At 31.0% G+C, this 25,989-nt stretch overlaps 1 protein-coding gene across 3 annotated transcripts; it reads right to left on the bottom strand.

The window, feature by feature from the left end:
- Positions 1-2,777: 2,777 nt before the first annotated feature.
- Positions 2,778-8,954, bottom strand: LOC7465106 (telomere repeat-binding protein 2). 3 transcript variants are annotated; one of them, XM_024587624.2, is made up of 11 exons: positions 8,621-8,948; positions 7,125-7,322; positions 6,746-7,016; positions 6,161-6,661; positions 5,849-6,058; positions 5,611-5,751; positions 5,441-5,520; positions 4,886-5,127; positions 4,060-4,374; positions 3,831-3,894; positions 2,778-3,210 (listed from the first exon to the last, which is right to left on the bottom strand). In XM_024587624.2, the coding sequence occupies exons 2-11, from the start codon at positions 7,203-7,205 to the stop codon at positions 3,037-3,039; spliced, it is 2,079 nt and encodes a 692-aa protein (XP_024443392.1). In that variant the 5' UTR covers positions 7,206-7,322; positions 8,621-8,948; the 3' UTR covers positions 2,778-3,036. The 3 variants fall into 3 exon arrangements, with proteins under 3 accessions (XP_024443392.1, XP_002299868.2, XP_024443398.1); XM_002299832.4 differs by having other exon boundaries at positions 6,161-7,016; positions 8,621-8,946; XM_024587630.2 differs by having other exon boundaries at positions 3,063-3,210; positions 3,772-3,894; positions 6,161-7,016; positions 8,621-8,954.
- Positions 8,955-25,989: the final 17,035 nt, after the last annotated feature.

Genomic DNA, 25,989 nt, shown 5'->3' with positions numbered 1-25,989 from the left:
CGTTTTTACAAAACCACAAACTTTGTTTTTTTCTTTAAATAAGGCTCTAAATATATATTTCTGTCATCTTCGACTTTCTCTCTTATCGAGATGGAGATTTTATGTTGTCGGTTTCATTACTTTCAAACTTAGTTTTAGTCATGGATATTGACATCAAGCTTCAATCTTCCTTAACCTTGAATTAAATCCATGGAAAGTTCAAAGTTTCGAGTCTATACTTAGAACCAACTTTTAAAATTAATTTAAAAAAACTACAATCAAAACGTTGAACTTCTTTCATTAGAAATCCATCTTGGACCTTCTTAACCTTTCCTTTTTGTGGTCCCATGACACCAAGTCATAGAATGAAAACTTTCAGGGAAAAACAAATAAATAAATGATGATGATGAAGATTCCAAAACGTGTGCATATTTCTGTGATAAAGGTGCTGGGCATAAAACCCGAATCGAAGGACTCCATTTTCCAACACACGCAAGCATTAATTCATTATGTTGACGTAAACACCAGTATTTTGGTTGCCAATAAGAATTGTGGGGCCGACAATTTAACGATTGATACACGTGAGTCTCTCACCCTGTCTCTAAACTAAAAGAGTCATGAGTTTTACTTTTATTCTTCTCACAGGACATTATTTATTATTTATTTAGTGTGTTTTGTTTTTATTTGGTGGAATAACATGAATAACTTGGGTTTTTTTTAATTAATATTAAATTGATATATAATTAGTTTTTGTGATTTGTTTTATTTATTTATTTTTATGTTATTTTAGTCTCGTGACCTGAGAATAGTGATTAACAGGTTAATTCGGATTGATTCGGATTATTTTTTGTGTTTTTTTTAATTGATTTTTTTTTCTAGTTTCATTATTCAACACTAGGTTAGTTAGTAATTGAGCTTTGTAGTTTGTTTTGATTTGTTTTTATGGAGATATCTTGGTCTCACGATCAAGTTTGCGAGTTTTGGTCCAAGGGTGTTTCTGTCATTTCCTATAGGTTTTCCTGTTATTATTGTTATTATTGTTATTATTAAGTTGGGCTAGGAGAGATTTAATATTTATCAATTTTTAAAAATTATTAAAAAAAAGGTTGATGGCCTGTGAGCCACTGTCCAATTGAAAAACGCCAGATTCTACTATAGCGTTTAAAGCTCCATGACGCTCTATTCCACGTGTGGCGACGCATGTGGTGTTTTCAACAATGATTTGTCATCGGTTGCCCCTTCCTTTTCTTTTCGTATTCTCTTTCTCCTCCCCATTGAATTTCATGTTGGCCATGAAAAAAATCAAATTTGTCCTTTTATTTTATTAAATTTTATATTTGGCTCTAAATGTTTTTATTTTGAAATTTGATTCTTAGCTTTTTATCATATTTTAATTTATTTTTAGTTTCATCATTAGATCTATAATCTTAATTTTTAATTTCTTCAAATTTAGTTCTCATTCTCTTAATTTTTAATTTTTATTCGGATTCTTTTGTAAGTTTAATTTTTCTTTTCAATTTTACAATTCAATTCAAAATTTGATGATATTTAAGGTTGGCCCTCAATTTTTTATTTCAAGGTTTGATTCTTAGCTCTTTTATCAAATTTTAATTTGTTTTCAATCTCATCCTTTGATCCATAATCTTGGTTTTTATTTTTTTTCAATTTTGGTTCTCATTCTCTTGATTTTTATTTTTTGTTTTGGATTTTTTTTGTTAATTTAATTTTTCTTTTCAATTTTACCCTTCAATTTAAAGTTTGATGATATTTAAGGTTAAGCCCTCAATATTTTAATTTCTAATTTTGATTCTTAATCCTTTTCTTAAATTTTAATTTGTTTTCAATATCATCCTTGGATCCATGATCTTGGTTTTTTATTTTTCAAATTTGGTTCACATTCTCTTGATTTTAATTATTGTTTTGGATTCTTATGCTACTTTGATTATTTTTTTATTTTTCCATTTAATTCAAAACTTTAGGTTGCCCTCTCATTTTCTAGAATATCGGGTCATGTGTCAGGTGGGTTGACCCAAGTAAACCCAGGTCAAATAATTTTTGTTATTTTATAAAAAAGTAAAACTGATATTATTTTAAAAATAAAATAAGGAAAATAGTCAACGAATTTTGACCCGATTTCGACTAGGTTTTCCACGGTTTGACCAGGTCACATGTCAACACGTGTTTTTAATCGTTTCACACCGGGTTAATTCTCCTTAAATTTCTTTTGAAACCAAACCTGCCCATCCTAAACCCTGGATCACCCGAGTCACGAGTCAACCCATTGTTTATCCTTCTACTGGGTTATCCTGCTCGCGAGTTTTGACCACCTGGATTTGCTGGTTCTTTATTTTTTTAGATTTTTTTTTTGTTAATTGATTTTTTTTTTAATTTCATTTTTATATATTGGATTTTTAGAGATTGACTATCGATAATTTTTTTAATTTTCTTTTTATAATATCAAGTCATGAATTTTCTCTCTTTCTTGAACATACATTAACAGTGTATGAGTATCTATTTTTCACGTTACAAAAAATTCAGTTGCACCCGCAATGAAAGACGGGACACCTATATAGTAAGAGTATTAATGGAGGTCTGGTTGATCATCCAATTTTGCAACATTTGAAGAAGCCAATACGGGTCAATCCACGCAACACTACCAAAAATATAACAGGAAAAAAGAAAATACCTACTGATTTTTTGTTACTAACATAAATTTGGATTGAAACCATCTCCTAATCACATTGAATTAACTTAATTTGAATGTGATTTAGTGCCGATTCTATCATGTTGAATGACAATTACTCAAATTACTTTTTCATAATGATTTGTGTTAGGAAGCTCTTATTCCATTGACCATTTACAAGGGCCAAACTTCCCAAGCAGGAAAAGAATGGCGGAGAGCACAAGAATATTACCTAGATTTGCTTCAACACTTCTCCCTTGTCATCAACTTTTTACACGATGATCACAAAAATACACACAATAAAGAAAAAAAATTAATTAGAAATCCTTCTGAATCCACTAGTCTAGGCTTCGTTCAACATGTTCCGCCAGCTCTCAGAGGAGAAGGCAAGTCTCTGCATGCTGGTGTTTGAACTGTTGGTCGGCTTGCTGCTGGGACCAGTAAGCATGGGCAGTTAAGACCCTGTCTAAGAGCTCCTGGGGAACAGGCTCTCCCCTCCTTTGCTGAGGGGATATTCTTGCCGTGTGCACCAGTGTTTTCCATTTATCCTGTACCATCAAAAAACACCCATCAACAAATAAAACCACATGCACATGACAACCTGTACTCTTCAAGCAATCTGCCATTAGAATACAAAGAGCTTCTCGAGTTGACCTTTTCCTTTCCAGGACGATTCAATTGAGCCATCTAAGATGTCGGAAACTTGTGCAACACAAAAGTGGAGAGGGTGTAATTATGCAAGGGCATGTTAGCCACGAGGACAGGTGAGGAGGAGAGGAGAGACAAGCAGAAGAAAAGTGTACAAAGAGACATCGTCTAAGATTAGAATTGAGACTCCTCGTGGGACATAAACCTAGAAAGGTGAAAAGCCCTAACTGATCATTTAACTGTTATACAAGCAACTATTTGTTGAACATATTAAACTAGCTACGTGCCATTGTGGGTGGACCCAGGCCATAAAGTCTGACATTTTTGAATTTTGAGAGAGCTTACTTAAAATAATGCAATCTAGGAACAATCAAACACCCTCAAAGTAACAACCAAATATCTGACAAGAAATCCAATTCAGTAAAGAAACAGAACGTCCAATATGCACGAAGAGTAAATACCTGACCATCGCAAACTGTACTGTAGTAAATTTGTATCAAGGTGAGAAAATAAAACCCACCTTCAAATCCACATATGTCCGATGCTTTGCATTATCAAAGGCTCGCAGTTTAACATCACGCCACCTGCAGATCAATAAGAACATTAAAATTTTCATTTTATAAAGAATTGTAATGCAAGAGAGAAAATCATGTTCTAAACTGGCATGCACATAAAGGTGCTAAGACTGAGACAACATTTTGATCAAGCTCTGTACCAGGCCAAGTGAAACATTATCAATCCAATCATACCTTCCAGTTCCAAGTTTCTCAACTGCTTGAACCAATGCTTCAACTTCAGCAACGGAGAAAGGTCGACGAATTCGGCGCTGCACAATCTCGGATTGTTTGGATTTCTGGTGTGCTGGAACCACAGCTAGCGCCTCTACTTTCATAGCTGGTACTGCGACTAGCGCTTTTGAATTTGTGCTTTTGTCCATTGAAGTGTCAGTAGGAGAGGATGCTGAATCATGGTCACTTTCAATACAATTCCCTAAATTGTTCGCATGGGGCTCTGGAGAACCAGTACAAATGCCCTGACACACCACACCAGCAGTGGGAGGACACCTGGTAAAGAGCATTAAACCATAAGCTGATTAGCAATTGAGTTGATCTCTTTGGATTTGGGTGAAGCCAAAGAGTCCGAATTCAACGACACCATAATCTGCTACACTGTCTCAATCCAAAATTTCAGACCTATTAGAAACATAAATTATACCAATAATTATCATGCAATGTAAAAACAATATTGCCTTTAACTCTCCTTAGCATCGGACTATTTCTTTACAAATCAACTTACCTTATGTCAATCTGCTTAAACATCATAAACAAAGCCACCAATTAACACATCTGAAAGTACTACAGAAGTCCACTCTGAGGTCCGTAGGAACATCAATGACAGCAAGTAGCTTTGCATTCTTGACTCTAAGGTAAAAACAGTTTTGGGTGCAAATTGACTAGGGTTTCTCGGTCTTCATTTCTTGTGGTTTGTCTCCCAAAAATTAAAGAAAAAAAGAAAGGCTACTTCTTAAAACCTGAAAGGCTGATTTCTAAGTAGGTCAGAGTACTTTCCAATTACCTGCTTATAGGGTCTGGTGTGTCACATTGAAGTAGAAAGGGAGAATCTTCAGGACACAAAGAAGGGGGGGTTTGTGAAGGATTAGGCTCCAAGCAAAAACCCAAAGAATCCAACTGGTTATTGTGAGAAATCCCGGTCTGCAATAAAGTTTTGTTGTCGTCCCTAACCTTCTTTCCTTGAAGAAGTACACCAACACGTAAACCACCACCAAGTATAGCAGTCACAGCCTCCATTACCGTCCTCTACAAAACACATATCATTAGAATACACACTAGAGGTCAATTATCTGATGAAAGAGATCTACAATTCACATAGCAAATTGTTATCACATGACCCATCAGAGGATTGGGTAATATAGAGCATGAATAAACACATATAAACGTAAAAACAGATACATGCCAACAATGTTGCAAGTCTTGACAACACACCTGGGCTGTACAGACAATAAAACTTGAGCATGCATATGCAATTTCTTGTCTACATATACCTATATATGCAACTAAGAAGGGCAAGGAAAATGCAATTATCGTAATTGTTGTAGTCAATGATTGATACCCTCAATAAGCCAACAGTTGAACTTTCTGGAATCTCAACAAGAAGCTCTGGCACCCTGAAAGACTTGATCCTGAGCTTCACTGAGGAAAAGGAAAGACACCTTCTCGTAAGATCCTCACCAATTAAGTCAAAAGAGTACATATCAATCAATCCATTAAAGGTCCTCGTACCGTGACAATCCCTAGGTTGGAATGAAGTGCGTTGACCCACAAATGAAGATGATGCCCCTCCATTAAAGGTTCTCATACCATGAGAATCCCTGGGTTGGAATGAAGTGTGTTGAGCCACAAATGAAGATGATGCCCCAGTCACTGTTTAAGAACGAGGATTTTTTTAGCAAATGCTAACAAAGGGCAATAAATCCCAGAATCTGATGCAAATATCAGAACAAAAATCAAGTAAAGAGACCTCCATGCATCCTTGTACAGGAACCAGAAGCATCTCCATTGCTGCCCTTTCGAGGTGAATCAGATACAAACTCGCAACTTAGTCCCCCGTCAAGATTTGATGGTGAACTATAGGCATAGTGCTTCCTTTTTTTGAAAGGATATAGCCTTTCAGACCTTTGTTGTCTGTAATAGTTCTTCCTCTTGTGGAAAACAGGCTTCAAATCCCCATCTAGACGCATCAGAAGATTTGCATTAAAAAACAACAAACAATTTATCTTGGATTGTAATGCAAACAAGAAACATAAATCAGCTGGAACATAAAACTACTTACCAGAGTTAGAAACTGTAGCATCCTTGAATTTTGGAGCTACTTTCCAGTATTTAGAAGCCAAAATTTTCCTGATTCTTCGATCTCCGATACGTGGTGCTGGCCTAAAGAATTTTTTTTTGGTGATAGGGTGAGTGCACCCAGAGGAGTTATCGTCATCATCTCTACTAACTACATTTACATCATCCTGATTTGTGGGATAAGAACTATTGGGAATATGGTTCCTACACAGAGGCACCTTGGCACAACTGTCCAAACTGGCCAGTGCAGGAGGTTTTGCATCCAGAACCACAGGATCCTCTAAACTGCACATGTTAGCCGCAGTGCTGCTTAGCACCACCCCAGACTTACCAGGCTCATCTTTCACTGCTCTTTTGGTTTCAACCTCTAATTTACAGTCACCAAATTCTCTGTACTCGGAGGAAACTCCCTCTACTTTGCTGGCAAAAGTACCTATATCATTCTTGCTTTTGTCATTTCTCAACTTCTCAGCATTGGACCTCCCTGCACAGTCTGACTTTGTTAGTGCAGAAGCTAATCTTAAATTGAGGTTATTCTGAATGACAAGAGATTCTTTGGAACTGCAACCTTGTCCATGAACTTGTGATAGATCAGAAACAAAGAAATTCCTGGCAGCACTTCCCTGATCACAAGCTTCTACTTTCAAAGGTTTTTCTTCATCCTGCCATTCATATTTCACAGCACTATTAACAACTGCACACTGATCTTTGTCCGCTGATGTATTACTAGAACTGGGAGCACTTTCTTTATCAAGCAATAACTTTCCAGCTACAATGGCCAATAAGTCAAATGCACACATCTGATTCTCTTCATGTTTCTTCTTAAAGGAACGCCTCCTCTAAACAAAACAAAAAAAGACTGAGTTTTGGCAACAGAGGGAAAATAAAAGGTAAGGAAAAACATAATTGGAACATCTGGCATCACAAGAGAGTAGAGAGTACGTTACCCTAGCTGATCTGGTAGCTCGGGGCATGTGAGGAACCTGATAGCCATTGAATCCGTAATCTAATCTCTTCTGCAACACCATACTCAGAGATCATACCAGGGACACATCACGTACAGAGTAACAGCATTTGTGGTTCAAATTTTCAAAAATGCACAATTTGCCCAATCACTCAAGCTTTCAAACCCCAACGATAAAACCCTGGCAACAAATATGAATGAGATCATCAAGAGATGACTTATCCAATGAATAGAATATAAAACTGACAATTAGGTACAAAGCCAAAAACCCATGGCTACAAACTCAACACCAGAAATTAAACTTTAAAAAGACGAGGAAAAAAAAAAGCCATGATGAAAAAAGTTCTCTCTACCAGAAAATCGCACGATACACAGTTTAAAATGAAACCCATAAACCAGCATCAAACAAAAGATCAATCCTGCGTGCAAATTCTCAACAAACAAGGGTCACTGCATACAGGTGCTGTTTGCAATAATCAGAATTTTTTGTCCTGGTATGAATAAACACTGGATTTGTGAATTGCAAACTTGCATCAGAATTTTGGCATCTGATCATTATTTTTAGGCTCTTATCCCTTGCAACCCAACTCAATCCATACAGAATCCACCACATACAAGCACAAAACTTGGAAAAATTACCTAATCATATCCTCATGATCTAACCACAAACAGCAAGTACACAAAAATAAATAACCGGATAAACCAGGAAAAAAAATTGAGGAAAATTGTCACGAGGAAAAGGCATGAGAAATTCTCAGGGATCAATAAACTAAAACCAAGATTTATACATAAAAACGACCAAAAAAATATCGAGACTTGATGTCATAATCGGGACATCAAAATTTTCACTGTTCGATGAGGAAAATGATTAATTTTTTTTAAAAAAATAAAATAAACTAAAACCACAACAAAACCCTGATAAAAAGGATCCAAGTAACAAAATCCCGAAAACTGAAATTCAGACACTCAAGAAGGAATTGAGAGCTATTCAGACCAGATGAATCCAGAGGATCTAAGACCTTCAACAAGGATCAACCATTAAGAACCAAAAACTTGTTAAAAAATGAATCTTTATCATCACCTTAAGTTAAAAGGAGAAATTCTGTATTTTTGAAAAGAAAAAAAAAAATTAGCAACGATAAATCACTCAAGAAATCTCAGATCGAAAATATGTTGAAAACAGAATTGTCGATTGAAACGCAAATCCATGAAAGAACAGGGAGGGAGGGAGATGATCAGAGCAAGAAAAGAAACCCACTTGAAGTTTCAAGATTACAAGAGGAAAATGAGAGAAAAAAAAAAGTTCAGAACTTGGATTCATGTAGGAGTCATTCTTGCTTCGAGTTTTCCGTCAAAATCCCATTTTACATCAACCAAACAAAACAAAGCACAGTGTCACCAGAAAAAACTCTTCAAAACACCAAACTTTCAGACAATTGGTGAAACAAAATCCACAAAATAATCCAAATGGTCACTCACCTCTTATTGAACAGCCAAAATTCTCTTCTTTTTTCGGTTCAAAGTCGACCCCTTTTTTTCCCTTTGCAGGAAGAAGAAGATTCTGAGAGAAAATTTAGAAGAAAATGCAAAGATCAAAGAAGAAGAAGAACACAATCGTCTTGTCCCTTACACGACACTTTCTTTCTCTCATTTTCTATCCCATATTTTCCTTTCACCAAAAAAACGTTGATCCAATTTTATCTCTCTCTCTCTCACTAAAAAATATAAAAAAAAAACCTCTGCTCTCTCTCTCTCTCTCTCTCTCTCTCTCTCTCTCTCTCTCTCTCTGTGATTGCAAAACCCTCTAAAACCACCCGAAGTTTTGCTTAAACCCCAGTTCTTATACCATTGACCCTTGGTCACGGGACCTATCGGTTAGTTCTTCCAAATGACTTGCTATAGCCAGTCATGGAAACTACCTCAAGACCGGTTCTTCATGATTGGTTTACCCTTCTTTGGCATTCTATCATCCACACGACTGAGAAAAACATCGGGCTCTCTCTCTGCTATTTTTTTTCTTTTTGAATTTGTTTCGTGGTGTTGTTTTTGACCCATCTATTTGAATTCTGTTTGCATGTATAGGCCATGCTAATTGCTATAGTTGTCACCACGTAAAAATCCCTTCAGATACAGAATTTATATTGATGGAAACTCACTGAAAATATAGCCTCTAATTATGGTATGTGTAACTAAATCCAAATAATATTAAATCCAAACAATATATTATCAAATGAATCCAGTATGCGTATTGCTCGAATCTTTCAGGTTGATGAATCCTTCAATTACTGGCTGTGTTTTGTTATTGTGGATCAGAAAAGGAAATTCATAGTTCGCAACCAATAATCAAAGTATCTTTTCCATAAGATTTGAATACAATTCTGAATTTCATGCTATTTGAGCAGGTATACTCGCAAGATTTTTTTTCCCACAATTTCTATTAGCATTTGAATCTTGAATAGTAATATAAACACCAAACTCATTTATCAGTTGTTACACAGATAAAGATTGGTTTGATAATATTAAATTCTTTAATCTTGTATTTGACTTTGTAGAAAGAATTGGCTGTTATTTTCTTTCCTTTCACCTGTAAATTTAATTCATTCATCAGAAATAGATACTCAGCAATGTATCCATATCAAGCAGCAGTTTCTTCCCATAAAAAGTTGAATAATAGCAATTTGGTGATTCAAATTCATTAAGAATTTCGAGAGCTTATTAAATTTTTGCTTATTTAATTGAAAAACGAACTGGGAAATTTCGTTGTTATGAATTGAAAGACATTAACCAACAAATACAAAAATTTTGTAGTGCTTTTATAAAAATAAGAGAGGTAAGATCACATATTCATATTAAACATTAAAAAAAACATCATAATTAATTAAGAGAATATTTAAGAGTATGGTAATGATTGTTTTTAAGATGTTTTTCACTTTTATTTATTAAAATAATTTTTTTATTTAAAAAAAATATTTTTAATATCAGCATATCAAAATTATTAAAAAAACAAAAATATTAATTTTAAAACAAAAAACACTCATAAAATGCAAAACACAATTTCAAATAACACCTAAAATATAACTATATAAAATGTGGAAATCCAACATTCATATTTTTTTCTTCATATTAAAAGTATTTTTCTTTTTATTTTTTTATTTTTTTTTTGCTATCTATGGTGTATCACATAGCAAATAATTTTTTTGTTAGTCTTAAATTAGTACATCAAAATGATTTTTTTTAATGCATCAAAAATGATTTGGTCTATTTGGGAGTGTCGTTGTCGTTGCTTTTCAAAGTGTTTTTCATGCTGAAATGCATCAAAATGATGTTTTTTATTTTTTAAAAAATTATTTTTTAGATCAATACATCAAAACGATCTAAAACACATATAAAAAATTAATTTTTAGCAAAAAAAATTAAATTTTTATAAAACGCGGTGCCAACCTCGTTCCCAAACAGATCAGTCTGAAATATGAATAACTTGCCTCTTATTGGAATTTTTTTCACGTGTCATTTTTTTAGAGTTTTTTAAAATCAAGGCATGCCAAAACAATTATTAGTGAAATTAGCACAATTTATAAAAATATCTTAGAAAACAGCGTTCACAATTTATTAAAAAAAATTGTAGACATAAAAACAATGTAATCACTTGAGAAATTAAAGTTATATTATTCTCAATAATGTAACGATGCATTATTTGAAACACTCTAATTTTTATATTTTTTAAAAAAATTGGCTCGACAGCGCAACACAGAAGAGAAGAAGCTTTGTGTTGGTTTGACAAATATTTTTCTTACCAGTATAAAAAATAATTTTTTTTGCAATATTTAGTTAAAAAACGATTTTTTTTTCTTTTTACGTACTTCATTATCCAATCAAATGGCAGGGATCCTCACTCACGGATCTAAAATTAAGAGGTTTGATGAAGGGCATATTGGTCATTTGGAGAAACGCGGACAATTCGTAAGTTGTTGCAAGTTTTCATTCGAGCCGAAGCAGGTGTCCCAACTTATCCTGATAAGCACTTTTTCAGCTCTTTTTTTTTTTTTAAGAAACAGAAACTGGCAGTCTGTTTCTTTTTAGGTTTTTGCCACGTAGAGAGTAATAAGCATTAAAAAGAAAACTTAGCTTCACACGTGGCAAAAGAGGAGGCCCCTGTTGGTCTCTTTTTGGTCAGTATTATCTGAGACGGAATTAAATTAAATTAAAATATAAAAATAGTTTGAAAGATATTACTGTGGTGGGCTGGGCACTCTCAACAAGTGACGGCTAGGAGGGGAATCTCCGTTATATATAACGTTGACGGAGGGGTTGCGTGGAAGGTTGAGACTTGAGAGCCAAGTAGGTAACGGCGTTGTGTTCGGGGATAAGGGGCGTGGGGTTCATGGGGGGACCGAGAGAGGAGGTAGGCCCCGTGCAATGAAAGATTAAAAATAAGTATTTTTGTCCAGAAAAAAATTATAAATTTGACACTTAGCATGTAAAATACAAATAAATGGTGAAATGATATAAAAGTAAAATTGTTTTTTTCCGATGAAATAATATATTTTTGGATGTTGCAGCTGTCATTCTAATAAAATTTTAATCGATATCGTTTTATAATCGTTATACCTATTTAAATTTAAGATTAGTTGATTTACCGATTTGTAAGGAAATCACAAAAATATTAAAATCAGTTCCTAGTATTAGATTTTTAAAATATAAAGATATGACAGTTGTAATAGTAATTAATAATATCTAAATGGTGTGGGGAATCACTGTTTTCCCACACCTAAATTACTGTAGATTACAACAGTAATCTACCATGATTCTTTCTTCTTCTTTTTTTTTGTATTTTTTCATTTTTTTTCCAACTTTCCCTTCTTTTTTTTTCCAAAATTACTTTTCTTATTTATTTTTTCAACTTTGCTTTTTTTTTTCCATTTATTTTTTAAAAAAAATTATCTTTGTTGATTTTACTTTTTAAATATTGAGCTGGTTAAAAATTCCGCTTTGTAATTTTTTTCCTTTAAAATACTGTGGATTGCTACGGTGTTTTCCCACATAGTTTTTCTATTTTATTTTTTTATTTTTCAAAATTATATTTGTCGATTTTTTTTATATTGAGCTGATTGAGAATTTAGTTTTGTAATTTTTTTCTTTAAAACAATGTTGATTGCTACAGTGTTTCTCCGCATGGTTTTTTTTGTTTTTGTTTTTTTATGATTTTCTCCTAAATTATCTTTTTTATTTTATTTTTTAATATTGAGCTGGTTAAAAATTACAGTTACAATATATGAGGAAAGCACTGTAACTTTCCTCGCAAATTACTGTGGATTGTTACAGTGTTTTTTCTCATATGGTTTTTTTCTATTTTGTTATGTTTTTCTCTAAAATTGTCTTTGTCAATTTTATTTTTTAAGTATTAAACTGGTTAAAAATTGCAATTACAAGTAAATACAAGTTTTTCCTCGCAGAATACTATGGATTGATACAGTTTTTCCTCACATGGTTTTTTTCCAGTTTATTTTGTGTTTTCTTTTTTTGTAATATTCTTTTCCAAAATTATCTTCATCAATTTTACTTTTTAATATTGAGTTGGTTATAATTTAACTTCGTAATAAAACTTAATCAAGTGGGGAAAGCATTGTAGCTTTCCTCATAAAACATTGTTGAAAATTACAATTACAAGTCATTACAAATAAGGTTAAATCATGTGGGGAAGCACTGTAGCTTTCATCACAAAATACTATAAATTGCTACAGTATTTTCAACATGATTTTTCCCCCTTTCTTTGTGTTTTTTTTAATATTTGTTTTCTAAAATTGTCTTCATCGATTTGATTTTTTTAATATTGAGCTGATTAAGAATTTAGCTTTCTAATTTTTTTTCTTTAAAACACTGTGAATTATTGCAGTGTTTTCCCAAATGATTTTTTTATTATTTTTTCCCAAATTATCTGTCTTTTTTTTTAATATTAAGTTGGTTAAGAATTATAATTACAATAAAGTTAAATCATATGGGGAAAGGGTTGTAGTTTTTCTCACAAAACACTATGGATTACTACAATATTTCTCTAAATGGTTTTTTATTTTATTTTATTGGGGAAAGTACTGTAGTTTTCCTTACAAAACATTATCAATTGCTACAACGTTTTTCCTCATAGGTTTTTTTCCTTCCAAAATTATCTTTATTGGTTTTTTTTTTAATATTAAGTTGGTAGAGAATTTAGCTTTGTAATTTTTTTTGCTTTTTATTAGCAGAAAAGCTAAATCATGTGGCGAAAGCACTGTATCTTCCCTCCCAAAACACTGTGGATTGCTACAAATCATTTTGTTCAATCTCTAAGTTTTGATCACCAACACAACTTTTTTTTTCGTCATGAAATACTGGCTCCATCATACCTTTAGTTTCTATTACTTATCTAGCGCTGGTTCACAGTTATAACACTATTAAATATATTTGTTTTATAAACCCGCGACAGCGCGCGGACATGCATCTCGTTGCATTCTATTCTATGAAAAACAGTTTCTGAAATTTTTTTTTAAAATTTAAACGTGATTTAATGGTTAGATCAAAAGTTATAATACTTTTAAGCTATTATTTTGGTATGATACAAACAGACTTTTTCCCGACTTTAAATCTATCCAATTGATCCATAAATATATTTGTTAAATCATCCACGTAATTTATCTAAGGCAAATCTCGATCTAGTTATAACAAATCCACATATAACTGCTCAGAATCACCAGTAAAAATTACTTTGTGAAAAATAACATTTTAAGATTTTAATTGGAGTCTGTTTTTTAGTTTATAAATTGGACAAATATGTATATTTTTACTCGTAAAACATATTTGAAAGAAAAAAAATTATAAAATTATGGTTTTTATGTGAAGTAGTCGATCGGTTATACAACTGTATCTAGCTGGTCGATCAGTTGGCAGTTGTCGCATTTTAAAAGCTGATAAATTTAAATATCGTTATTTTAAAACACAACAACTATATTGTCATAATTAGAAATAATAATATTTAATAAATATTGTATTTTGAGAGTGTGACAATATAAAAATATATTATTCTACTCAATTTTGTTGAAATAATGTTATTCTACCGTAACTTTAATTTACTGTGTTATGTAAGAAAAAAAATCCGAAAAAAATGTCAATACTTTGACGGGGAACGGGCACGTGCACGCTAGAAAGACGGATTGCCAAGAGAGAAGATCTAATGATCTATGGTGTTTAGCGTGGGGTTTATGTCTTTGGCTGGGTTTAATTCGCAGTTGATGGCGTTTAATATTGTTTAGGAGAGGGGACTATTATGACACGTGTAATAGCAGGAATGGATTCACAGTACGAAAGTTTCTATTCTTGTGCCTATTGTTTAGTTAAGAAGGGTAGTTAAGTACACTAGGTGGAGAGGGTTGGTGGGCTTTGAGAGGGTTGAAATGTACCTTTCTCTCACGTGCCAAAACGTGGAACTAGTGATGATTTTTTTTCTTCTTCTTCTTTTTTTTATTTGTAAGAGGATGTTTTTTAAAAAAAATATATGTTTTTTTAATATATTAAAATAATATTTTTTATTTTAAAAAAATTCAGATTTTAAGATTTTATTTGTGCATGACTGATAAATACATGGAATTTAAAAGGAAATTAGCGGATATTTATAATCTAGGATAAGATACGAAAGGATACTTAGATTGTGTTGAAAATTGGGAATTGAATGTGTAATAAAGATGATTGAAGAACTAAGTGTTTAGAATATTTATAAGTGTTTTAAAATAATGTGTGTTAACGGGCTTGATAAATTTCAAACCATGTTTTAAATTAAATATAATTGAAAGTATAAATAATATGTATTGATGGAACCCAACTAACATGCGTAAGAAAGAGAAATATAAAATTTAATGGTGTGTTTTGACCAAAATAATAATAATAATAATAAATTGGCACAATTTTTAAACTTTTCCCCTTTAATATTCCTCCTCGTTCCGTATTAGATTGACAATCAACCCTTTCAATTTAAAACTACCAAGCAAGATGAGGACCGGAGGTTAAATGTTGAATTTAATTTGAAACAACATACATCCTTAGGTTTAAAACTATACTTACTTGTATCCCGAACTATACCGGTGGCAGGACCAAAAATACTCAGATGATTATAGTGTTGTTAAATAAATGAGAAAAATTTAGGAGATGACTCATTAATTTGACTGAATTTAATAATATTGGTTAAATTAATTGTGTAATAAAAAAACAGGCAACAACAATAGATAAATCAAACAAAAAGAAAATTGGTTGAAGCCAATCCGAATTAACCCGCTAAACTTGCAACTCGATATATGAGATCGGAATAACCTAAAAAAAATTAAAAAAAAACAAAGTCTAGTCCCATTATTAAATGATGAAATTGAAAAAAAAAATTGTAAAAAGAAAGCTAAAATAAAGACTTAAGACAACTTGAGTTAACATTTCAAACCCATGACCTGGATCATAGGGTTGAGATTACTCTGTAGAAGGCAAACCCAAAAAAAAAAAAAATTCAAATTCTCGATCAACAAAATATTGAGAGATAAAGTTAAAAATGAAAATTTCAATAGAAAAAGGATCTAAAACAAAACAAATAACGATAAAAAAATTAAGATCAGATCTGACATATTAAAAAATCTAAGGATAATGAAATAAAAAAACTAATTTTATAAATTATTTTAAATAAAATAAACAGTAATCAAAATAAAAGGGATCAAATATAAAAGAAAAACATATTGAATGGATACTTTAAAAATTTGAAGGGTCGATATGAAAATTAAGGTGGAGAGAGAAAAGATGGAAAAAAAAATATCATCAATGTCAAACCAGAGATTTGTTACCCGTACAAGCCGCTCATGGAAGGAGGGATACTTGAGGCTATTAAAACATCGTTATCAAAGCTAGTGTTTAGCTGCTAGGCAACATTAAATACACTATCCGAATAACGCGAACAAATCCAACATGATAGTAGGTGTGTTGCACAAACCAATTAATTTTCTTTTTAATTAATATTTTGTATTCATTAAAAAATTAAATGTCCCCTAAATCAACTTGATAATACTATAAAATAAGGATGTGGATATGAAAAAGCTTGTGAAAGCATGTTAAAGAAATTTTACTATCAGTAGTAATTTATTTATTTCACCATGCTTTCGAAAAAAAGTGAAAAAAGAAAACTAGCTTGTGAAAGCAAGTTAATTATTTTATCGTTCCTTAAAATTTTTAAAAAATTATTTATTATTATCAATTTAAAAATGAATAATTAACCAGAAAAAAAAAATCCAGAGGCAGTTGATTGAGTTTTCTTATAAAGAATAAAACAATAATTATGTTGAATAGTGATATATGCTAAGATGCACAGTGAATTTACCTTGACTTTTAGTTTTTTACTAGTTAGATGACCGGCGCGATGCTGCGGATCAATTTTTTTTTGCATAAAAAATATCAAAAAAAGCTAAGATTTAAAAGTGTTAGGTCTTTCTGCAAAACTATACCCAAGAGTCTTGGGTTTGGCTGCAACGTCTGACTCAAGAGTAATATTTATAATATTAATAATAACATTAAACTTGCATGACCCAAGTTTAAGTGGGTTTGGCTGCAATACCAGACCCAATAACCTTGGATGTGGGTCTGACTGCAAGGTTGTATCATAAAAGTGTAATAATTAAATAGATTAAGTAAAAAGAAAAAAACATAGAAAAAAAAACCAACAAGAAGAAAATAACTAATGAAGAAAAAGAAAAAAAAATCTGAATTAACTGGGTTAACTCTTCAAACCAGGTTAACCCGTCAAACATTGGATTTGTGTCGTGAAAGTTTGATAACTAAATAGAAAAAAAAAATTGACGGGTTACCCCAGAATTAACTGGGCTAACCCGTCAAACCCGGGATCCATGTCATAAAAGTCTGATAATTAAATAGAAAAAATTTAATATTAAGAAAGTAAATTAAAAAAAATAATTAAAAAAGAAAAAAAAAAAAAAAAGCCAGAAAAAAACTAAAGGCATCAGTTTTTTCACTGTGGACTGCACTGTACAGTCCACAATAAAAGGCTTAAAAAGGGAAAGAAAAGGGAAAAAAACAAAGGCATATCCACGGGTTAATTTTTTTTTCTTGCATAAAAAATATAAAAAAAGCTAAAATCTAAGAGTGTTAGGTCTTTCTGCAAAGATATACCCAAAAGCCTTGGGTCTAACTGCAACGCTTGACCCAAGAGTAATATTTATAATATTAACAATAATATTAAACTTACATGACTCAAGTTTATGTGAGTTTGACTGCAACACCAGATCCAAGAGCCTTGGATGTGGGTCTGGCTGCAAGATCGTGTCATAAAAGTATGATAATTAAATAGATTAATTAAAAAAAAAAAACAAAGAAAAAAAACCAACATGAAGAAAAAAATTAATGAAGAAAAAGAAAAAAAAATCTGAATTAACTGGGTTAACCCTTCAAACCAGGTTAACTCATCAAACTTGAGATTCATGTTATGAAAGTTTGATAACTAAATAGATAAAAAAGAGTTGATGGGTTAACCAAGAATTAACTCAGTTAACCCGTGAAACCAGGTTAACCAGTCAAACTCAGGATATGTGTCATAAAAGTTTGATAATTAAATAGAAAGAAATTTAACATTAACAAACTAAATTAAACAAAAAAAATTAATTAAAAAGAAAAAAAAAACTTCGGGTTACCTTGTCGAACCAGGTTAACCCGTTAAACCCAGAATCCATGTCATAAAAGTCTGATAACTAAATAAAAAAAATTTAACATTAACAAAAGAAAAAAACAGATAAAAATGGACGGGTTAACCCAGAATTAACTGGGTTAACCCGTAAAACCAGGTTAACCCGTCAGACCTGGGATATGTGTCAAGAAAGTCTGATAACTAAATAGAAAGAAATTTAACATTAACAAATTAAAGTAAACGAAAAAAATTAATTAAAAAGAAAAAAAAAAAAAACTCCGGGTTAACTCGCCAAACCAAATTAACCTGTTAAACCTGAGATCCTTGTCATGAAAGTCTGATAACTAAATAAAAAATTTAACATTAACAAAAAAAAAATGAACGGGTTAATCCAGAATTAACTGGGTTAACCCGTGAAACCTGAGATATGTGTCATGAAAGTCTGATAACTAAATAGAAAGAAATTTAACATTAACAAACTAAAGTAAACGAAAAAAATTAATTAAAAAGAAAAAAAATCCGGGTTAACTCGTGAAACCAAGTTAACCTGTTAAACTCGAGATCAATGTCATAAAAGTCTAATAACTAAATTAAAAACATATTAACATTAACAAACTAAATTAAACAAAACAAAATTTATTAAAAGAAAAAAAAACAAAGAAAGAAAAAAAAAAAGCTAAAGGCATCAAAAAAAGAAAAAAAAATGAAGAAAAATTGCTTAAAAAAAAGAGCTTAAAAAACGAAAAAAAAAAAAGAAAAACAAAAAAAAAAAGAAAGAAACAGCTCAGCCCAAACTAAATTAAACAAAACAAAATTTATTAAAAGAAAAAAAATAAAGAAAGAAAAAAAAAACTAAAGACATCAAAAAATAAAAAATAAAGAAAAATGAAGAAAAATTACTTAAAAAAATAGCTTAAAAAAAAAAAAAACAGCTCAGCCTTTTACAGGCTGAGCAGTTTTAGTGTATTTTTAATATGTATAAAAATAATTAATGTTGTCCTATCTCTCAGTCTCTTACAAGCAAAAATCATTACGACCACTAGTAACTTTCTCACGTGAGAGAACCTTTTCAGCTCCCTCATCTCCACCCTTTCTCTTCCATCTCCCATTCTTTCTTCCTTCTTCTTCTTCTTTCCGTGAAGTCAATTTTAAAAGGGAGGTTGATGGGATGAATATTCTGTTCCTCGGAAACTCGCACATGAACTTTTGTTGCATAAAATTTAACATAAATCATGAAATTTCAGATGCATGGATGTGAGAGAAAAAAATATCAAATTTCAAAGTTTTTTTTTTTAGTTTAACGTGGGTGTCCGGGCCAGCTTGCGCGCACTTCGACTATTCCCACGGGCCCTGAAGTTAACGACCATGTAAGCCTCCAGTGACCATCATATAAGCAACCACAGGACTCGAACCTGAGACCATAAAGGAAGCAAACCTCTTGATCTTTAATATACGTAAGGGGTGGAATTAGGGGAGGCAAGCAGGGCCGGCCTCCAAAAGATTTTATATTTTTTTATTATTTAATGTTTAAATATGAAATAAAATAATATTTTTTATTTTAAATAGATGAATTTTTAATAATAAATTATATCTTGAGTTTTGTACTTACCAACTAATTTCAGCTCCGTGTATGTGTATGTCTATATAATAGATACGTGTATTTTGAAAGGAGATTAGCAAAAATTGACAAAGTAGGATAAAATATAAAAGAATGCTTAGATCGTGTTAAAAATCAAAGATTAAACGTGTAAGAAATGAAGGATGTGATTGGAGAATATAAAAATGACAGGTGAAAATGGTGCTTGATAAATTTTAAACCAAAGTTTAAATTAAATATAATTAAAAATATAAATAATAGGCATTGGCACGTGGTAACAGAGATAAAAAGAAAATTGATAAGAGTTCAGATAAATAAATAAATAAATTCTAACGAATTTTTTAAATTTCATCCCTTTAAAATTCTGCACCCACCCTTTATTACGCTGACAATTGTTTTTGTAAGAACGCATTCAGGTACGCAGTGCAAACCACAGTTCTTTAAATTTTATTTTATTTTTTATTTAAAATAAATTATTTTTTATATATTTAGATCGTTTTAATGTGTTAAAATTAAAAATAATTTTTTTTATTTTAATATATTTTTAAATTAAAAATATTTTAAACCATCATTATTACAATCCCAAATATATTCTAAATCTGTCAACATGGTCGAAAAGTATCAAACAAAGTTAGGTTAGGGGGTAAATGTTAATTTTGACTTCAAATTAAACACAACTTTAAATTTAAAATGCTTCGGTCCTGGCACAATTTACTCCATAACAAGCTTCCAAGTTCGTTATTATTATTATTTTTTTTTAAAAAAAAAGCTTTGAAGATCTGATCAAGAAACTATTCAGGAAGCTTCAAGCTAAACTACAAACTAGAAAGTACATGTGTGATGTCTGAATTTACAAATGACATGCACATGATTTTTATGATGGTAGTAAGTGTGATTATAATTATTTTTAAAGTGTTTTTTATTTAAAAGTATATTAAAATAATATAATTTTTATTTTTTAAAAATTATTTTTGATATCAGCGCATCAAAATAATTCAAAAACAACAAAAAAATATTAATTTAAAGTAAAGAAAAAAATAAAAAAAATAATTTTTTTAAAAAACACTTTTAAAATTAAAAAAATAAAAAGAGCCATTTCTAGCTTAGTACGGTTTAATTGTGATTGCTTAAAATTATTTTTTTATTATTTTAATTTTTAAAAATAAAAAATATTATTTTAATATATTTTAAAGAAAAACAATTTACTTAAAAGTCATATGTAATATACACAACAAGCCGTCATTGAAGTCGTGATCTGGTAAACACCAGTTCACGTGCTCCTGTCAGACAAGCATTGAGAGTTTGATCACCCTCCTTAAAAAAAAAAAAAAAATTGTTTTATCGCTGGCCCTTTTGTGGACTGTGATATTTACCCGATTTCTGTTCATTTATCCATGTGCTATCACTGGTGGGTTGATTAGCTTAGGCATCCCTCTACTTTCTTAATATTTTAATATGGTCCCTTGTCTCGTCTGTTGTGAATTATGTCCCTTTGTCCGAACTATCTTGTCAAATGCTGCAGACTTTAAATAATCGATGATTTATATTTTCTTTGTAATTTCTAATAACAAATATAAAAGGAAAAAGGTATGGAGGAAAACATCTTCTTTGCTTGTTGCTATACAAAAATAGGATGTTAATAGAGAGTCAAAATCCTAGTTATTATGGAATATCTATATAGACAATTCTTTCGGTGAATTTTCATGGCTTGGATTGCTTGATTGTATTAGAAAGATTTTGAATAGATGAGAGTGAATTATATTTTTAATGTATGATTTAGAGCTTGTTTGGTATTGTGATGGTTGTTGCTTTTCAAAGTGTTATTCACTTAAAAATATGTTAAATTAATATTTTGTTAATTTATTTTTAACACTATCACATCAAAATGACCCGGAAATAAAAAAAAACAATTTAAAGCACAAAAAAATAAAAATTAATTTTTTTTAAAAATACTTTTAAGACGTAAAAATAAACGGGCTCTTAATATTATCGAAGTATAGTTGTTGATATACGTTTTGATCTATGTGATTATTTTAAATGTTTTTTTTTTTGTAGTTTTTTGAAATTTGGTATCTTTTAGTTTTTCATTGACGAGTAATTTGAATTTATAACTTCATTTTAACATTTTAATGCTCCAATTGAAATGTATTTGTTCAAGTTGCAATGCATTTGGAAGTTATTATTATTTTCATTTAGGATTTTTTTTCTTGTGCTTTTCACGGGATAATTGGGGCTACATTGAGAGAACAAGATTATGAAAAAGGACCACATTGAAAAACTTAAAAAGTAGAGGGACGCCCAATCGTGGCGATTAACCATGCAAGTGGTGAATGATCCGAGAGTGAAAGGGCAAAGATGGAGCAGCAAATAAGTACAGGTTTCCTTGATCTGCTGCGTTCGTGTTGGAAGCTAGCTGGGCCATGAGGATGCAAGGCTGGAAATCATCCCCCAAGAACGCTGGAAGTGGGCGGTGTTTTGTTGTTTATTGATGACGATGGCCACCCCGAATAAATGCGTGACTCAACTAAATTGTATGCCAATTCTGATAAAATTGCTGACTTGATCTCCAATTACAGACCCTGCAGATTGAAATTATCTCCTCTTTTATTTTTCTCAGCAGATAAGATTTTTACAGTGTAATGAGTGGACTCCCTCGTACCTTTACCCAGGGAATGCTACTTTTGGTCATATTTTAAAATAATAAATTTCACAAAATTTAATTAGTTGAATATTTGCTCTGTTTTGTTTTGAATATTAATAAATGAAGAACTTTAAAAGAAGCTATGTTTTTTTCTTGGGTACCCCTATGTTTGATGTCCTTTTTATTTATATTATTTTTAATCTTTATTTTTTATAAAAAATCAAAATCACGTGGCCTTTAATTAGAGTCAAATAACTAAAAAATAATTGGAGAATCAAATTAAAAAATAAAGAATTTTGCATAATCTATCCATGGTAATGTGTGAGGGGGAAAAACACCGAGATCATCTAAAAAAAACCCAAGCCTTTTAATTTTATAATTAATATCCCACATCTGCTAACAAAGTTCGACAATGATTATATGATAGAAAATATACCATGAGCTGCATACTCTCTGTTTTCATATAAACCTGGGTTTTTCATGAATTCTATCTTTTATGCGAGAAAGTATAATACAACTTAATTAATCCTTTAATTATGACATGATATGCTAGTTTTATGTGTTAGTCAAGGATATATATATATATATATATATATATATATATATATATATATATATATATATATATATATTATCTTGACATATATATATATTTTACGGTATCTATTTTTTCTTCACCTATCCAACGTTCTCGAACATAAAATCTCACAAGACAACATTCTCAGTAAAGACACAACATCGCCGAACAACGGGGGAGCAAAGCCTTGGTCCCCTCTTATACAAGGCGGTTGGAGGAGTTTGAAGTTTAAGTAACTCTTGATATTTCTTGACGTAAAAGCAATAATCAGTAACCATTGACTGTCAAGTTTATTTTGGTCAAGGGAGATGGTAGGTGTTCGATGTCAAACTCGTCGGCAGTTTCAACTTTGGTTGCATCTATCTAACAAACTGAAATAGAAAATAATAAATAAAAAACACATCCTTGATAATTAATGATACTAGAGTATAAATAGACTGGTACCACCGGCCATATCAAGATTTTTTAATTTAAAAAATATCTTAGACAATGATAGCGTTTTTAAATGAGGAATTTGTTTTTCCTACATTTGGATAATTAATCTGAACTCAAGCTATTAATTTAATAATATCATTATATAAAAATTTAATTAAAAATAAACAATGATTAATAAAAAAATAAACACTTACTAATATTATAAGAAATACCCTTTCAATATTCTTGAAAGATCTTAACAATCTTATTTGATAACAGAGTGAAAACTAAATAAGAAAAACAAAAAACAAAAAAATCCAAAACTTAATTACCAACAAATCAAATGCAAAAAGATAAATTTAATTTTTTTTTTTTAACTCTAGTTAACACGTCAAATTCATGAACCCTATAAAAAAACTAAATAAAATAGTGGAGGTTGATTCTCAAGCAAATTAAATTATGAAATGTGAAATTAAAAAAAAATATAAAAAAATTTCAAATTAATTTAGGTTAACCCATGCTTTTTAAGACATGAAATTGAGATAGCTATATTGAAAAGAAAGCAAAAAAGTCATGAAATTGAGAGGTGATAAATATCTTATAATTTGCCCTGTTTTGGCTATCATTCCAATTTCTGGAGGTAGCGGAAAATCCCTAGCTTTCTCTTTTACCTGTGCAGGCCCGGTAACAAAAGGCCTCACACTGAAGTTGGGTCCAACATATGGGCGGACAATTCTAGCGAGAGAACATTTACAAGATCTAGTTAGTTGGGCCCTTTATGATGTAAATTTACAAATGAAATATATATACGTTTGTTTTTTCTGTTTAATCCTTTTATATTCTTAAAAATTCTTCATAAAAAAAGAAAAATGGGACAAGAAGAAAAAAACCTAATTTTCTTGATTTTTTTCGCTTTATTCAAAACTAAATCAAATATTGGAGCTGGGTTGTTTTATTCTTTTTTTTTATCAATCAAGACCATGTTTCGAGATTTGTTGAGTGGATTGGATTTCAAGGATTTTATTGGATAATTTGGTTCATTGGCTTTACTGTTATATTAAATTTAATAACTGAGTTTAAATCTTACCTAAAGAATTTAATCGTTAGGATTGATAACTCATTCTCAATTTTATATATAATGATTTTATTATTTTCTTATATATTTTATATGAGTGAGATGAGTGATTCCGACAAACCAACTACCCTTCCCATCGAAGCTAGGACTGCTATAATTTCGAGGGGCGTAACTCAACTGGTCAGGCCTTATGTTTGCTCCCTAGAGGTCACTAGTTCGAGTCTCACAAACCTCAGGGTCACTAGAGGCTTACATGGTCGTTAACTTCAGGGCCCGTGAGATTAGTCGAGATGCGCGTAAGCTGGTCCGGACACCCACGTTAATAAAAAAAACTAGGACTGCTATATCTTGCACGGGGCATGATGGCACTGTTGACCGACCCGGTGTTTAGTTGATGTTGGAATTTTATTTTAAGGTATTTTAAAGTGTGATAATAATTATATTTTAAAGTGTTTTTATTTGAAAATATATTAAAATAATATTTATTTATTTTTTTAAAATTATTTTTGATATTAACACATCGAAATAATTTTAAAAAATAAAAAAATATTTCTTAATTTGCCTAACCCTGTTTAAAACGGAATACATACCAACTTTCAAGAAAGCTATACGAGGCACTGATGAACTCGAACTTGTATAGAAAACAATTTCTTGGTCGGACGAATTTATGGAATTCTTTCTCAACCAGTTCGCAACTAGTGGAAGAGTCAGGAAGAACTCGATCATGTTGACGACTATATGCCGGACGTGAGGGCCACCGTTATGAGAAGTTACGAGGACATTCAATAATAATGATTTAACTGACATGATAATATACATTTAAATTCTTAATCCTCGCATCTTCAAATCATTCAAAACTATACATTGCCTCTAATTTTTAGAATTATGTCAATGATTGTAAGAAAATGAAAAAGGTTTCATCTATATTGAATGATTGGTTTGTCTTGATTTTCTATGATTTTGATTTAAACAACAATAAAGTAAACAAACCTTTCCAGTCATAATAAAAAATTGTTTAAATGCTAAAGGTTAGTTGAGACAACTGACGTTAATTCAATTTTTTTTCTCCAAAAATTATTATTATTATTATTTATATTTTGAATCGTTTTGATACGCTGATTTTAAAATTTTTTTTTAAAAAATAAAAAAACATCATTTTGATGTATTTCGACACGAAAAACACTTTAAAAAGTAACCGTAACCACACTTTCAAACATGCAAAAATCTGTTTGTATTTGCGGTTGAGGTTGAGTTTTATGCATGCAGTTCATTAAAAAATAAATAAAATTAATTTTTATGATTGAGTTTTATGCATAATTAGATTATACTCAACCTTAACCTCAACTTTAAATACAAAAGCAAATATAATTTTTTTTTTTAAAAAAAAGTATAACCTTTTTTTTTTCTAAAATTTAATATGGTTTGTATGTTTTGGATCGTTTTGATGTCCTGATATCAAAAATAATTTTTTTTTTAAAAAAAAATCATTGACATGTATTTCGACATAAAAAATTATTTAAAAAATAACCACTACCACACTATTAAATACTCTCTAAAGCACAAACCACATCTCATAAAAACAAAAATTATATATTTTCGCACTTGAGGGTCTAGCTGCTGTGGTCAACCGTGTGACTTGTTCCGCCCCCGTCCCGGGTTCGACCCTCTATGTGCACGCCTGTCACCCCCGCGGTGCCTTACCTGCTCCTGGGCTTGCAGGATGTCCAGTGGGCCGTGGGGAATAGTCGTGGTGCGCGTAAGCTGGCCCGGACACCCCACGTAAATCAAAAAAAAAAAAAAATTATATATTTTCTATGTGGTCCTATAAAAAAAATCCAACTACACCGCTAA

This window comes from Populus trichocarpa, chromosome 1 (genome assembly GCF_000002775.5).
Source record: "Populus trichocarpa isolate Nisqually-1 chromosome 1, P.trichocarpa_v4.1, whole genome shotgun sequence".
NCBI classification, from domain to species: domain Eukaryota; kingdom Viridiplantae; phylum Streptophyta; class Magnoliopsida; order Malpighiales; family Salicaceae; genus Populus; species Populus trichocarpa.
This window is presented reverse-complemented; position numbering and strand designations above follow the sequence as displayed.